The 16,039-nt window shown below is 34.2% G+C and overlaps 1 protein-coding gene and 1 long non-coding RNA gene across 3 annotated transcripts in view; one reads left to right on the top strand and one right to left on the bottom strand.

Annotated features, from left to right (window-relative positions):
- LOC111421641 (probable E3 ubiquitin-protein ligase HERC1) overlaps positions 1 to 16,039 on the bottom strand; it is a 54,998-nt gene that overhangs the window by 411 nt on the left and 38,548 nt on the right. The window contains exons 11-14 of the mRNA XM_071195389.1: positions 13,023 to 15,030; positions 7,156 to 9,714; positions 6,859 to 7,097; positions 32 to 427 (exon numbers count right to left, since the gene is read on the bottom strand). Coding sequence (XP_071051490.1) covers positions 32 to 427; positions 6,859 to 7,097; positions 7,156 to 9,714; positions 13,023 to 15,030 — 5,202 coding nt within the window. The remainder of the gene's footprint in view (positions 1 to 31; positions 428 to 6,858; positions 7,098 to 7,155; positions 9,715 to 13,022; positions 15,031 to 16,039) is intronic.
- Positions 1 to 16,039, top strand: part of LOC139429558 (uncharacterized) — a 50,221-nt gene that overhangs the window by 15,845 nt on the left and 18,337 nt on the right. The gene's annotated exons all lie outside the window — the stretch shown is intronic.

Below are 16,039 nucleotides of genomic sequence, written 5' to 3'. Positions count from 1 at the left end.
TAATAAAAAAATGATATTAATGCAAAATTACTTGAAATCGTTGCGATAAATCAGCTAAATTAGCTGGTAATCTTGATCTTCCAGAAACGAATCGCATAAATAGAACTCTTTCTTCATCGGTGAAGCTTTCTAAAATGTTCCATAACCATCTCACTAATTGGTGATTTTCGTCTAATTCTCGGTATCGCACAACTTTTTTAAGAAGTGGAATTGAAATGTGCGACATCCCGCAAACTAATTGTTCCATATGTTCTGCAGTTATTAATGAAAGTAATGGGACCGGAACTATTCCGGCCATTCCTTCACGAACTGCCGCTATTTGCAAATCGAATTCTTCCAGACGGAATTTTATGGCTTGTTCGAAATATTGGGCTCGATTTTTGAACGTGAGGGGAATGCTGCGACCTCCAGGAACAATAGGAACTAACTAAAAAGTTATTAATAAATTAAATTAAGTTATTTTTTTCATACAAGTAGGTACAGAAACAAGTCGAACCCAATAACACTGTACCACAAACAAGCAGTTGTATACAAATTAAGTTTTCTCTAAATGTAATAAGTGTGTATGACCCCATTCAACGAATTCAGGAAACCGGGCTTTTCTAAAACAAAAAGCGTCACCATGATGTGTCATGTACGAGCAAAATGGATTGGCAGGAAAATTCAAGAGTGGAGTGAGCAGTGTCCTCAGGAACCAATGGACCACTACAAAGAGAGATTGAATAAACATCGGTAGAATTAGTAATAATAAGATCAAGGGTGTTTAAAAAAGAATTTTTATGATAGTTTAGTTGGTTAAGACCGCAAAGGGAAACAACATACAGAAAATCGAGGAGGGAAACCTTTCGGAGTAATAAATACGGAGATGTAGCCACATCTCAGTGACCTGAAGAAGATAACAAGGAAGCCAGAACCCAAAACGTCATTAAAAAGTCCAGCAGGTTAATTTTAGAGCTTTTGGCGGATCACTTTCAAACACAATTTGACAATAAGAAAAAAGATGGAAGATAAGATAAGTAAACACAGCGCTGAACAATATATTGGAGGGAAATTCGGGAACACTGGAGATTACGGAGGGAGAATTTAGCATTAGGATAGACATGCTAAATCTAAGAAAAGCTGCCAGAAAAAAATGCAAGACTGCAAATCACGAAGATAGTGCTAACAATCCCAAAACCTCTTGAAGCATCTTGTAATTGCAGTAATTTTGTTTGGATCATCTGCCGAAATAAGATGTTCTAAATATATTTCTTTTTTTTTAAATTGTCACATTCCTGGATTGAACTTCAAATTTACTTTTCGAAGTCTATCAAGAACTTTAATTAAATTTTGATTGTGATTTTGTAAATTATTTCCGAAAACAATCAAATCGTCGAGATAAACGAAATAAGACTCAAAATTCAATCCAGACATAGCAATAGCCCAATAGGTAGTCTGGTCATCTGATATTGATCTTTACTAGTTGTAAAAGCAGTGTATTTTCTACTTGAAGGTTCTAATTCGATCTGATAGTACCTCTGTGAGAGATTTAAATGTGAAAAGTAATTATTTTTGGGTAAATTTAAAGAGTGACATAGAAAAATTCATTAAAAAATCCGACGACTGTCAGAGGCACAAGTATTCCAAAAATCAAATCGAATCTCTAACAATTACAACAGCGTCGTGAGCATTCCAGAAGGTATATTTAGACCTTGTAGGATCCATAACCCAGGATAATGATGATAATCGATATATACTGACACTTCAGTGTGAACTTAGTAAGTTCATGGTGGCAAGGTCGTTCGTTAATCTAATAATCTAACCCCTACCGCTTACCATCATGAAACCTTAGGTTCTCTCGAAAATACGCATAAAAATCTGGAGGTGTATTTACGCATACAAACCAACAAATTTCCATACACGTTGAGTTCTTGGATACCTTTTTGGTGTTTTTCTTTTAACAATACTGTCCATAATGAAACTAAATACGAAAGGTTTGTAATTTGTCATTCAACACTCTAAATCCACTCTAAACTATCCGAACGAACTAAAATATCCATTAAGCAGTGCATGAATAATGCTGAGAAAAACTTAATAGAATCAAAAACCGATAGAAAATGTAAGCATCATAATAAGATTAATAGTGTTAAGAATAAATTTAATGATAAACTGTTATTAAAAAGTGAAGGACAGAATAAAATGGAAGCAATATACCGGGTGTTTCATTTAACATGACATGTGGCTTATATCTCAAAAATAAAAACTCGAATCGAAAAAAGTTTCAAGTAAAGTAGTTTTTGGTGAGAAGGGTACGGTATGGTTCAAATTCGATGTCCGAATAGGTTTTACTGTTGCCGAGATACAGCCGCTCAGTACCCTTAACGGGACACCTGTATAACAGATAGAAGATTTGTATGTAGGCAATTATGAATGAGCTGCTTGGAGTTGCGAACCTATGTTTGTATAAAAAACTTGTGTTATTTTAGCAAGTAGTACATCCTAGTAAAGTTTCCCGATTAAAAACTGATCCACCCTGTATATGGCCAAAAATCTGATTCGCACCGTTTTTGCTGAATTTAATATACCACAGGAGAAAGTGGTTCCCATATTAAAATCATATCGTGATTTCAGTAGATTTAATGAGTTGGCTTTTTATGAGCATCTACAGTCATTGTCCTGGCGCATTCTTTACGAATGACATGTCATTGATGCTAAATTTCAATTTTTTAGTGAAAATACATGCACCTTTCAAAACTGTAAAAATTACAAAACCTAGTGTCCCGTGGTTGTCTAATGAGGTTAGAGTAGCCATGCGAACCCGAGATAAATTGTTTCAAACCTTTAAACGCTCGCGAAGTACCTTACGTATAAGTTAGCGCGTAACATGGTTACTAATATGCTTCGTAATTGTAAAAAAGATTATTTGCAAAAGTTTTTGGATACAGGTAGCGTGGCTGAGTCTTGGTCTGCGTTGAAGAAGACTAATTTAGTTAAATCCAAACATAGAGCACTACCTAACCATTTTGCGGATGCTTCTGCCATTAATGACTATTTTATTGACTCGATTCCCAACACGAATAATACAGTTATTGGAGATATTTACATAGGCGTAAATGAAAACTTAAGTAGTTCTCTTAAACTGTCAGCGGTGTCGGAGGATGACGTTTTCAGTGTTCTGCAATCAATTAGATCTACTGCAATTGGGTCTGAGGAAATATCTGTTAAGTTGTTAAGGCACTGTATACCATTTTTATCGCCATACATCACCCATATTATTAACTTTTGTATTAAAAACGGCGTTTTCCCTACTGCATGGAAACAGGCGGTTATGCTTCCAATACCGAAAGTAGCGAATCCAATTCTCACATCTGACCTGCGTCCAATTAGTATCCTAACCGTAATGTCAAAGGTTTTAGAAAAAATCGTTAATTTAATTACAACAACACGTCGAAGTACTACTGCTTTAGCGTGTGTCACCGATTAAGTGCGACAGATAGCGGTTATATGACCATTCTTATCTTGTTGGACTACACAAAGGCTTTTGACACGGTAAACCATAAGCTTTTGCTAACAATTCTTAAATACTACGGTTTAGACGCTTCAGCGATTTCTTTCTTTGAAAGCTACATGAGTGGTCGACAACAGCTTGTGCAGTTGCCTAACCATCGATCCACGGTGCGACAGCTCAAGGCAGGCGTAGCGCAGGGTTCGATGCTTTCCCCAACTTTGTTTTCAATCTACACAGCGTCAACAAATAACATATTTAAGCATTGCAACGTACATTTTTATGCAGATGATACGCAAGTATACATATCTTACAAGCCGCAAGAACAACAACACTACCTTAACTTATTGAATACAGAGCTAAGACAACTTGTTTTAGCTGCCACCCAACATGGCTTGGTATTCAATCCCATCAAATCAAAGGTTATGGACTCTATCACCGTTTTTTCACCACACTGAACTATTCAAGAGGAGTTTTCACTATCAAATTGTAAAAGGGTACAATAATATACGCTCTGAAACAATTCAACTGGCAAGCATGTCCACCTTTAAAAAGCATATTTTTGGTGACTTATTTGATCAACAAATGGGTCAGTTAAACTCTTAATTTTTGCGACTAATGGCAGCGCTGAAATGACTACAAGTACGACCCAATGTCCGCATTTGCTTCTTATGTTTTATTTAATTTAATTTTTGTTTTGTTTTTTCTCAAAGAAGAATCAAAGAAGAATCAGAATGGTCTGGGCCCCTTTGCGGGAGAAGCAAGGGTTTATTACCTTAATCTTAGGTTAAACTAATTTTGAAATGTTTTTTTTTGTTGTACAGGGTGTCCCAGACCACCCGTACCAGCCGATTTATTCGGAAACGGTGAGTCCTAGAGAGTTGAAATAAAAAATTCGTCAACTAAAGCAGACACCCTCCTTCTAGATAGTGTGTTACGACCGACCAACAACAACCGGAAGTGGGTGCAATTGAGTAGTACTTTAATATTTTATATGTAAAGAGGGGTCAATTACGATATCATCGTAAAGAACTCTTCAATAGAAATCTCTTTTGCTTGAAAAAAATTTTTATATTGCTAATCGTTTTCGAAATAATCCACCCTAATTGTTGGTACTTTTTACCGGTGTTATTTAAGTAGACAAATAGATGTCGCTATTCGTCGACAGAACGTCAACTTTGTGAAACTAGCAGTTATCAATTCTTCGTATTTATCTTGAACAACTAATTAGAATTTTATTTAAACATCAACATGCCTTTCAACAATGAAGAAGTGTATGACATGTTGATGTTATTGGGGGAATGCAGACAAAATTTTCGGGCTGCCGAAAGATTGTATGCCGAGCGCTTTCCTTACCGACCACAGCAAAGTCGTCATGTCTTCAGTCGTCTTGCTTGTACATAGAGTTAAGCGATTTGGGGTAGTTCGTCCTCATCACAACATCAGACACAGAATAAAAAGAACCGTGCAAGACAATCGAACAGCGGAGGTAATAGCCGGTGTTGAGTTATACCCTCATTTATCCGTCCGTGATATGGCAAGGGAATTCGATATCACCAAGAGCTCAGTCCAACGGATATTAAAAGAAAATAAATTTTACGCTTATCATGTAAATCTTTGCCAAGAATTAAGAGATCAAGATTTTAATAACCGATTACAATTTTGTAATTGGTTATTAGGCCAAACTCAATTTTTTCATCGGAATATCCTTTGGACAGATGAAGCGACATTTAAAAGTAATGGGCAGTTAAACCTGCACAATGCCCACTACTGGTCAGAAGTTAACCCCCATTGGATGGTTGAAATGAACAATCAAAATCTGTGGTCTCTAAATGTGTGGTGCGGGATTTTGGGCGACACCATAATTGGGCCCTTTTATTTTGATGGCACTCTCAATGGTCGCAGGTATGCGGAATTTCTTGCTGGCACATTGCAGCATGATTTGTTGGGTGACATTCCACTAGCAATAAGGAGGAGATTGTGGCTACAACAAGATGGCTGCCCAGCACATTATGCTGCGGTATCTCGTGCGATTTGTGACCAAAAATTCCCTGGGCGATGGATTGGAAGAGGAGGTTGTGTGGCGTGGCCAGCACGATCACCCGATTTGACCCCTCTTGATTTCTATCTTTGGGGTCGACTTAAGAATTTAGTTTATAAACATCGACCAACAAAGGAAGAAATGAAGAACAGAATTCAAGAAGCGTGTCAGAATTTAAGTGCAAGAGAAATTTTAAATGCGGTAGATAGTGTAAGGCTCCGGCTTGAAAAATGTGTTGCTCAAAATGGTAGACAATTTGAACATTTATAATCTTTATTATCTTGATTTTGTTAATTTTTTATTAGATTGAGCGTTTTGTGTCGTTTTGTCGTCCAAATAATTCCTTTCCATAGTTATTTTATTCATTTGTTTAATAAGAACTGGTATTTTTACTTTAATTTATTAAGTTTTATTATTTAGTGTTTTGTAATATTCTTCTGTGGTAAAAAAAACTCCTTGTTATTTTATTCATTTTGTTAGTAAAAACAATTTCTTGTTATTAACCAGCCATTTCTAAATAACACGATTTTTCAAAACGACGAATAGCGACATCTATTTGTCAACTTAAATAACACCGGTAAAAAGTACCAACAATTAGGGTTTATTATTTCGAAAACGATTAGCAATATAAAAATTTTTTTCAAGCGAAAGAGATTTCTATTGAAGAGTTCTTTACGATGATATCGTAATTGACCCCTCTTTACATATAAAATATTAAAGTACTACTCAATTGCACCCACTTCCGGATGTTGTTGGTCGGTCGTAACACACTATCTAGAAGGAGGGTGTCTGCTTTAGTTGACGAATTTATTATTTCAACTCTCTAGGACTCACCGTTTCCGAATAAATTGGCTGGTACGGGTGGTCTGGGACACCTGTATATGTATGTATGTATGTAACTTCTTCTTGCGTTGTTGTTATATTTTAGTGTTTATATACCTGTTATGGACTCTTATGCCTTTTTGGGAATGAACAATAAATTAACAAAAAAATACTAAAAGATTGCTTTGAGGGAAAGCTAAATTATTCCATCGAATTCTACATAAAAAGTTACTTTGGAAATGTTTTCACAGAAAGGAAGATTTATCAATAAGAAAAAAGTAATGACGACTTTTCGAAAATGCACTTTTTTGAAAAACACCCTCTATCTCTAAAACCGTAAGAGATATCGATATGCGGTTTTCGCCATTAAGTTTCTTATAAAAATCGAGCCTCAGACACTGATATCATTTTTCCTCTATCTCTTATAGAAATAGGAGCTTCCCTTTAAAAGCCCTGTACAAATAGTATCATCGATATAATTTAATAAAGAAGAAATAAATTAAATAAATACCTCCCCAGTACAACTTGTACTTTCAAAAGTTTCTAATGGAAAAACTTCTTGGAAACTGTTCCCGTCGACTTCGCTCAAATGGAAATCTCTTATACTTTTTAATCCTTGAACATACATTGTATCAACTTCTTCTAAATCGTCGATATCAACCGGTTCCCCAACGAGGAGTTTCCAAATAATTGGGGCGATTGGTAAAGCTAAAGGTTTTTTGGTCCTCATCGCGACTCCGAATAAAATCCCTAAGAATTAATAATACAAAGATTAATTAATTAATTATTAAAAGAATTATGATATTACCTAAAAATTTAAACCAATGCAATTGTTGGGGATTACTCATTTGCGTATTAAAGAGATATTTATCCCGATTAAACCCAGCATCATCAACCGCGTTCGGGGTTGGGATTAAAACAGGAACCACCCCGGATGTTAATTCTTGACACATTTCCGTTATTGTATCATCAAAAACCCCGCCGGCGTCATCGGCACCTTCCCCAACAAGTTTTACTTTCCAAGCTCTTGATGGCAATCTTAACTCGTTCGGTTTCATTTCAACGACTTGTTTAGCGACTTGAATAAAAATCGGTTTCGATTTTTTTCCCTTGGGGAGAATTCTTCTAACGGTTACTTGAGGGCCGTAATTTCGACCTTGCACCATCGTTTTTCCGATACATCTCACTAACGGTAAAGTGTAAACCCTCGGGGCTAATAACGGGCGTAATTTAGGCGAGATTAATCCTTCTAATGGGGGGACGTGTAAATCTTCTTGTTGAGAACTCAACGGGATTAGGGGCCAACACGAATATAATTTGTCGGAGAAGTTGTATAAAAATTTTAATCGTGATTGAATCGCGCTCGTTGAAATTCCTTTTAAGTTGTTGTATTGCATTGGGATTTCTTGGGGAATCCCGAATGTTAAAGAACGCGTTGTTCCGGGGATTCTTTGAGGTAAAGGGGGTGAAGTCCAAGCTGCGCTGTGAGTTCGCCCGGTTGAGATTTGTTTAATCCCGCGATTCGATAGTTGGTTAATGATTTCGGGTTCTTTTATAATCGAGTTATGAATTAGACCGAGTTGATCGTCCGAATTCATCCCCCATCCGAGGATTTTATCGCAGGAAGTTAAAAATAACACGTGTTCTGTCCCAATTGCGAAATCAACGATGAAAAATTTAATTAATCCGGGTAAAATTTGGGGTTTATATTCGGGGCGTTCCCCTGGATTAATTTGCCATTGATTCCGATCGATCCCGCTCACATAAACCGCGCCATCTTTCGTTAAAAAAATCGTCAAATTCGTCCCAGCCCCTACCTTTTTAATTCCAACGTTACACAACGCTTTAACTAATTGCGGGGTTGCTTTTGAAGTTGTATGCCCCAACCCTAATTTCCCATAATCCCCCTCACCGAAAGTAAAAACGTTAAAACCATCTTTAGTTACGCAAACGGTGTGGTTTAAACCACAAGAAACTTGTCCTATTTTATAATTAGATAGTGATCGAACATACTCAGGGAGTTTTTTATTTGAAGTTGACCCCAAACCTAATCTGCCATAATCGCCGTTTCCGAAAGTAAATAATTTCCCATCCGCTGTTACAACGGCGGAGTGTTTAAATCCACACGCGACTTGAATCACTTCCTCGTTTTGTAGCGCTTCGATTTGGCGTGGACGTCTTTGTCGATCGCTATTTCCATGGCCTAATTTCCCATAATCGCCATCACCCCAAGAAAAAACTTCACCACTTTCCGCTAAAGCCAAACTATGCCCGTCCGATCCAACGGAAGTTGCTAAATCGGTTATAACGAATCCTTGAAGTGACGATAAAACGTTTAATGTGTGTAAATCGTCCGAATTTCCTTGTCCTAATCGCCCATAACTTCCTTCCCCGCAAGCTAAAACCGTCCCATCGGCTTGGATGACAAAAGTACAATTATGGCCGCAAATAATTTTTTTTGCCATCGAAAATGATTCGACTGGTTGTGACATATTATTCGAGGTAACTTCAGCTAATTGCCCGCTTCGATTAGATCCCCACAAATAACATTTACAAGTCCCCCCAATTTGCCAATCATGAGGGCGATGAGTAACCCATTGCATGATTTGCCGATCTTGAGTCGTCGTCCACATCGAATTGTGACACCACAAATCATCCTCAATCGTTTCTAACATCATATTAATAGGAATTTCGGTGCGTTTAATCAACCCATCAGCGATTTTTGTGGCTTCAGCGAACGTTTCCAACCATTGGAAATCATCCAAAATCGTTTTCTTTTTATTATTAAACGGGAGAATCGGGTAACACAAAACGTTATGTATCCCTAATAAAACAGTTAAATTAACGAGGCTTTTTAAATAAGTACTATGGGTTAATTGTAACCCGGTTTGAACGATCATTTTTTCTTGGGCGTATTGGTTTTCGATGATACTTGGAAGATTTTTGATTAAAATTGTGAAAATTGGGGCGTTTTTTAAACCTTTAATTCCTTTTTTGAGTAAAGTGCAACGCGCTGTTGTTACTGATTTGTTCTCCATGAAGTTGTGGATTGAATATTTTAAAATTTGGACTGTTTTGGAGCGGGTGAATCCTAACCCGATTAAATCCTCCCCGCACCAACATAACCCATTTCGGTCGATCCCCCCGCTTCCTGTAATCGTTTGGACTAAACTCCCGTCGTGTAGCGACCAAATATTCATAACCCCACTTGGTCTTTTTACATTCCCCGTTGCCATTAATAACCCGGAGGGGTGAATTTCAACCGAAGTAACGGGATCGTAAGAATGTCCTTGAACGTTCATAACTTTTTCGGGGTTCTTATCAACTAAGGAGAATCTCCACACGCAAATTGTTCCATAAGATGTACCTGTAATGGAAAAATATCTTGCATAATGTTATCTGTAATGCGAAAGAAAGGAAATATCATATACATATTAGGATAGAAATAGTGAAACTTTTTGAGGTTATAAATGAACATTTGAGGTTAGATTATACCTAATTATAAGCTTTCAAGTTTAATAGTTCATTTTATATTCATTTAATAAAATTATCAATTTGACGCTTGTTGAAAATGTGGTTAGAGTAACAAATTATTTTCTCAAAATGATTAGGAATTAAGAAATTAAACTTTTTGAGGTTATAAAGGAACGTTTGAGGTTAGATTATACCTAATTATAAGCTAATAGGGTCGGTAATTCATTTTATATAGTATTTAAAAGTTGGTAATTTGATGTTTGTTGAAAGTGAGGTTAAAGAAAAAAATTATTTTCCTTAAAAATATTAGGATAGAAACAGTGCAACTTTTTAAGGTTATAAAGGAACATTTGAGGTTACGTTATACCTAATTATAAGCTTCCCAGTTGAATAGTTCATTTTATATTAATTTATTAAAACTGTCAATTTGACGTTTGTAGAAAATGTGGTTAGAGAATAAAATTATTTTCCCAAAAATGGTTAGGAATTAAGAAATAAGACGTTTTGAGGTTATAAAGGAACGTTTGAGGTTAAATTATACCTAATTATAAGCTACCAGGGTCGGTAATTCATTTTATATAGTATTTAAACGTTGGTAATTTGATGTTTGTTGAAAGTGAGGTTAAAGAATAAAATTATTTTCCCTAAAAGTATTAGGATAGAAATAGTGCAACTTTTTGAGGTTATAAAGGAACATTTGAGGTTAGGTTATACCTAATTATAAGCTTCCAAGTTGAATAGTTCATTTTATATTAATTTATTAAAATTATCAATTTGATGTTTGTTAATAATGTGGTTAAAGAAAAAAAATATTTTTCCTAAAAGTATTAGGATAAAAATAGTGCAACTTTTTGAGGTTATAAAGGAACATTTGAGGTTAAGTTATACCTAATTATAAGATTCCAAGTTGAATAGTTAATTTTATATTAATTTATTAAAACTGTCAATTTGACGTTTATAGAAAATGTGGTTAGAGTAAAAAATTATTTTCTCAAAAATGGTTAGGAATTAAGAAATGAGACGTTTTGAGGTTATAAAGGAACGTTTGAGGTTAGATTATACCTAATTATAAGCTACCAGGGTGGGCAATTCATTTTATATAAAATTTTAAAGTTGGCAATTTGATGTTTGTTGAAAGTGAGGTTAAAGAAAATAATTATTTTCTCTAAAAGTATTAGGATATAAATAACGAAACTTTTTGAGGTTATAAAAGGACGTTTGAGGTTAAGTTATACCTAATTATAAGCTTTCAAGTTGAATAGTTCATTTTCTATTTATTTATTAAAATTGTTAATTTGACGTTTGTTGAAAATGTGGTTAGAGTAAAAAAAACTATTTTCTCAAAAATGGTTAGGAATTAAGAAATGAAACTTTTTGAGGTTATAAAGGAATGTTTGAGGTTAACTTTTGCTAAATTATAAGCTTCCAAATTGAATAGTTCATTTTATATTAATTTATTAAAATTATCAATTTGACGTTTGTTGAAAATGTGATTAGAGTAAAAAATTATTTTCTCAAAAATGGTTAGGAATTAAGAAATGAAACTTTTTGAGGTTATAAAGGAACGTTTGAGGTTAAGTTATACCTAATTATAAGCTACCAGGGTGGGCAATTCATTTTATATAAATTTAAAAGTTGGCAATTTGATGTTTGTTCAAAGTGAGGTTAAAGAAAATAATTATTTTCTCTAAAAGTATTAGAATAGAAGTAATGAAACTTTTTGAGGTTGTAAAGCAACGTTTGAGGTTAGGTTATACCTAATTATAAGCTTCCAAGTTGAATAGTTCATTTTATATTACTTTATTAAAATTATCAATTTGACGTTTGTTGAAAATGTGGTTAGAGTAAAAAATTATTTTCTCAAAAATGGTTAGGAATTACGAAATGAAACTTTTTGAGGTTATAAACGATGATTTGAGGTTAGGTTATACCCAATTATAAGTTTTCAAAGTGAGTTATTCATTTTATATATTAAATTTATAAAAATTGTTGACATGAAACGTTTTGAGGTTATAAAGCAACGTTTGAGGTTAGGTTATAGCTGATTATAAGCTTCCAAGGTGAATAATTTTATATTTATTTATAAAACTTGTCTATTTGACGTTTGTTGAAAATGAGGTTAGAGTTTTTGAGGTTATAAAGGAACGTTTGAGGTTAGGTTACACCTAATTATAAGCTTCCTGCGTGAGTTATCATTTCAATAAATTTTTATGTCATCAATTTGACGTTTGTAAAAAGAGAGGTTAAAAAAAATATTATTTTCTCAAATAGTATATGTAGATGTAAGAAATGAAACTTTTTGGGGTTATAGAGGATCCTTTGAGATTAGGTTATACCTAATTATAAGTTTCCAGCGTGAGTAATTCGTTTTATACAAATTTTAAAATATCGCAATTTGACGTTTGTTGAAAGTGAGGTTAAAAAACGGTTAAGAATTAAACAGGTACGTTTAAAAATCGTTAATCAATATTCTTTTCCAAACCTTTTCCCCATTCTTCACACCTTTGGCGATTAGTTTTATTCATTTAGGTCCATTACTACCATCTTTTAGTTAAATTTATCTTGTAGATAAACCCAATCAGAGCACGTAAAATAGCCGTAACCGTGGTAATAATCCCTTAGATAGCTTAACCAGAAGATGGTAGTAACGAGTCTTAATATTAACAACTTGTTTACTAACAACCTATGCTACTAAAATTTCAAACCTCTATGAATAGGGGAACCTTAAAAAGTTTTTACGAACCAGTTACGTGAGACACCTGTATATATTATAGTGTATATAGCTTAAACATTTGGATGTTTAACAACAAAACCTTTGTTTCGCTTTTATTTTCAAATATTCGTTTCAAAATCCTAAATTCTGTTTTAAGCACTGTTTATAGATGAAACAAATCCTAGCTAACCATTAAGGAGATATTATAATGGTATTAAACATTGTCAACTGCATTTAGTTGTGATTAGATTTTTGGCCAGATATTCATAACTTCCTAACACTGTGCGACGTAGGTAATAGGAATAAGTAGATAGAATAGTATTAGAAGTGTTACGCAAACTCTCATTGGTAAAATAAATTTCGCGAACGAAATAATTGTATTAAAAAGGGGAATAAAATATGTTTTAAAATTAACACTTTGTGTTTAAATTAAACTCTAATAACCGAAACAGACTAAAAATAAATCATAAAGTAAAGACATTACATACCAACAGCTAATAAATACGGCTTCGAGGAATTTCCAATAATCGGCGAAAACTTCAAAACGGTTGGTTCGTGGGTATGGTTTAAACTGTGAATTAAATCGGTTTTGCTTTCAATGATTGTAAAAATTTTTACGGTTAAATCAGAACTGGTCGCTAATAAACTTCCGGTCGAGTTCCAATCGATTGAGGTGATTTCGTTTTCGTGAGCCCTCGTCGTTATAATTCGCGTATCTTCGTGAATACTCCCCAATTTTAACGTACCATCCATGTACCCAATCGCGAAATATTGGTCTTCATGAAACCAAGCGATATGATCCACAGTCGAATTTAAACAGTAATTAAAAAGCGTTTCAACAGATCTCGTCCCTTCACTAAACGCCATTAAAGTAACCGACCCATCTACTTTCCCAATCAATAAATGTTCCTTTGAGCTATGAGAAAACTCTTTATTTTTGGGCCACTCCATCGCGGTTATCGTTTCTTCTTGATTTTCCATGAACCATTTCGCTAATTCGGGATTGGTGGCGTCATTTTTAGGAAGTGGCCAAATATTAACGACATTCTCCATAGCGGCCGCTAAATATTTCCCGGCCGTTGACCATTTTAAATGCGAAATCGGTTTATCTTGAAGTTCGCACCCAAATAAATCGGTCGATTGATAAAAAACGAACGTGTGCTCTAAAAGGGGTTGAGTTTCGTTTTCAAACGACCAAACTCTAACGGTCCCATCGTAACCACAAGAAGCCAATAAATTACAATTTAAATTATAATCCAGCAAATTAACTCGATTATCGTGTCCCTCTAAATTAATCAGCTGTTTTTGAGGCAAACAATTCGATAAATCCGCGTAATTAATTTGATCCAACGACGAATTCATTTGGATTTTCGTCGCGACGCATTTAAATAATTGTTGCGCCGCCCATTGTCGATTTTCTTGGGACACTTTCCCGGATAAAACGAACGCCGATAACGCGTTTATTAAGGCTAAAGGGCCTGTTAATGAATCCGAATCGATTAAAGATGGGATTGAAGTATCATCTTTGGGTACTTCTAATAAAGAACATCCCCCGTGCGATGATAACATCTGCACTAAAGACTGCGTAACGGCAAATTCACATTTCGGCAAATAATTCCTCGTCGAAGCAATCATTAATTCCTTCGTACACATCCCAATAATTAATTTCGACGATTCAACATCGTTCGAGGCTAAAGCTGCTATACTAACACTTAAATGATTCAAAGAAGCACTTGATAAACTTCCTAAAAATTGTGAGAAACATTTCGTTACAGTTAATGAGTAAATATGGTCGTTTCTAATATGGACGTTCCCTATTTCAACGCGATTCATCGCGGTTAAAGTCATCAATTTCACCACTTTTCTTATATCAGATAAACCGATCATTTTTAAATTCCTTATTAAATTAATCGAATTCGCTCCAATTGATAATAACGATAATAAATTTAACGTTATATTCCTTGATAATAAGATATGCATCGACTTGGTAAGATGGTTAAGTGCTAAAATTCGATTTTGAGGGGCTATTAACAAAGAGGCTTGACTTCCTAAATATCTCATTTGATACTCTGATTTAATTTCGGAATCTTGTATAATCACCGAAGGGGTTATTGCCGCCCCCAAAGGATCGTGGTCTTTAAACGGGGCTAAATTCCGCTGGATTGATTCGTTTATTTCTAATGATTGGATTAATTCTGTTTCGTCGTATGAGTTTAACGAAGAAAGTGAGCAAGTGTATTCTTCCGTTACATCGTTTTCGTCGAAGATTATATCCGGGGCTTGGTAATAAACGTGATTTCCATCGTTTATGGTTTTTTTAAGTTGTAATTTACTGCAAGCGTTGCAAAGGAGGTAATAAGCGCCGGAGGCGAATCCGCATTGGCCGTAATTTACGGCTACTCCGCATCCGGCGTGGTTTGTTATTAAATGATTTAGCATGTTTGATGCTATGTGGCCGCATAAATAACATTTATCGGGGTTTATTGGATCCATTGACTAAAAAAGATTTAATCGTAATTAATATTAAATTTTTAACCAGTCTATAATTAAATTCCAAAGGTAAGAGTATTATAGTTTCTATTTTGACATGTTTCGCCTCAACAAAATCACAGAATAGTTTAAATATAGAACTATGAAACTACTCTCGTTTTAAACTTAAATAATTTACTTACAAAAAAACTTTAGATTTAGCTGGGAATTGTTAATTAATAAAATTGGTTCAGAGAATGCATCACATTTTCATAATCTTCTGAAAATATGTACTGAACAAAATTTCTGCCAATTTAATAACTTCCTTTAAGTAGACTTTTGTCTAACATTTTTATTAACAAACTGGAACATCTTATTGAAATTGAAAGAAATACTATTAAATTGATTTAATTCATAATCCATATTAACCAAGTATTCATTAATAAAAATAAGGATGAAGATGTTTTCTTTGTACTTATATTGGTTATTTTATTTTAATTATGCAGCTTTACATGTTTCGACTAGTAAAAGTCATCTTCAGAAGCTTTGTCATAAAATGCAAGTGATAAACATTCCAAAATGTAAAAAACTACCATAAAAAATATTTTCTCACACACAAAAACAAAGAAATTAAAAATTGAACAGATTAAAAGTTATTACTAATAAAATTGTAAAATGCACGAACAGTACAGAAGTCTTGATTTCTAGTTCTCGCTTTAGTGCTCGTTCTAGTTTTACACTAGCACTATCACTAGAACTAACACAAGACCTAGAACTATTAGGATATTACTATGTAGTATATTTTTATTGCACAAAAACTTTAACTAACACTAAACCTAAAAATATTCGTGTTTAGAAGTGCGTTTAAAAATAATTTTGATGGTATTAACGTCAACTTTAATTTTATTATTATAATCTGTTTTTTATTTAAATCAATTGTCATTGCCAAATTTTTATAAAAAAACGGTCTGTACCACCCTAGATACCATGTTCTATGACCACGCTTTATAATATTTTCCACTAAATAATAAGTAAG

The sequence above is a fragment of the Onthophagus taurus genome, chromosome 3, assembly GCF_036711975.1.
Source record: "Onthophagus taurus isolate NC chromosome 3, IU_Otau_3.0, whole genome shotgun sequence".
Lineage (NCBI taxonomy): Eukaryota > Metazoa > Arthropoda > Insecta > Coleoptera > Scarabaeidae > Onthophagus > Onthophagus taurus.
This window is presented reverse-complemented; position numbering and strand designations above follow the sequence as displayed.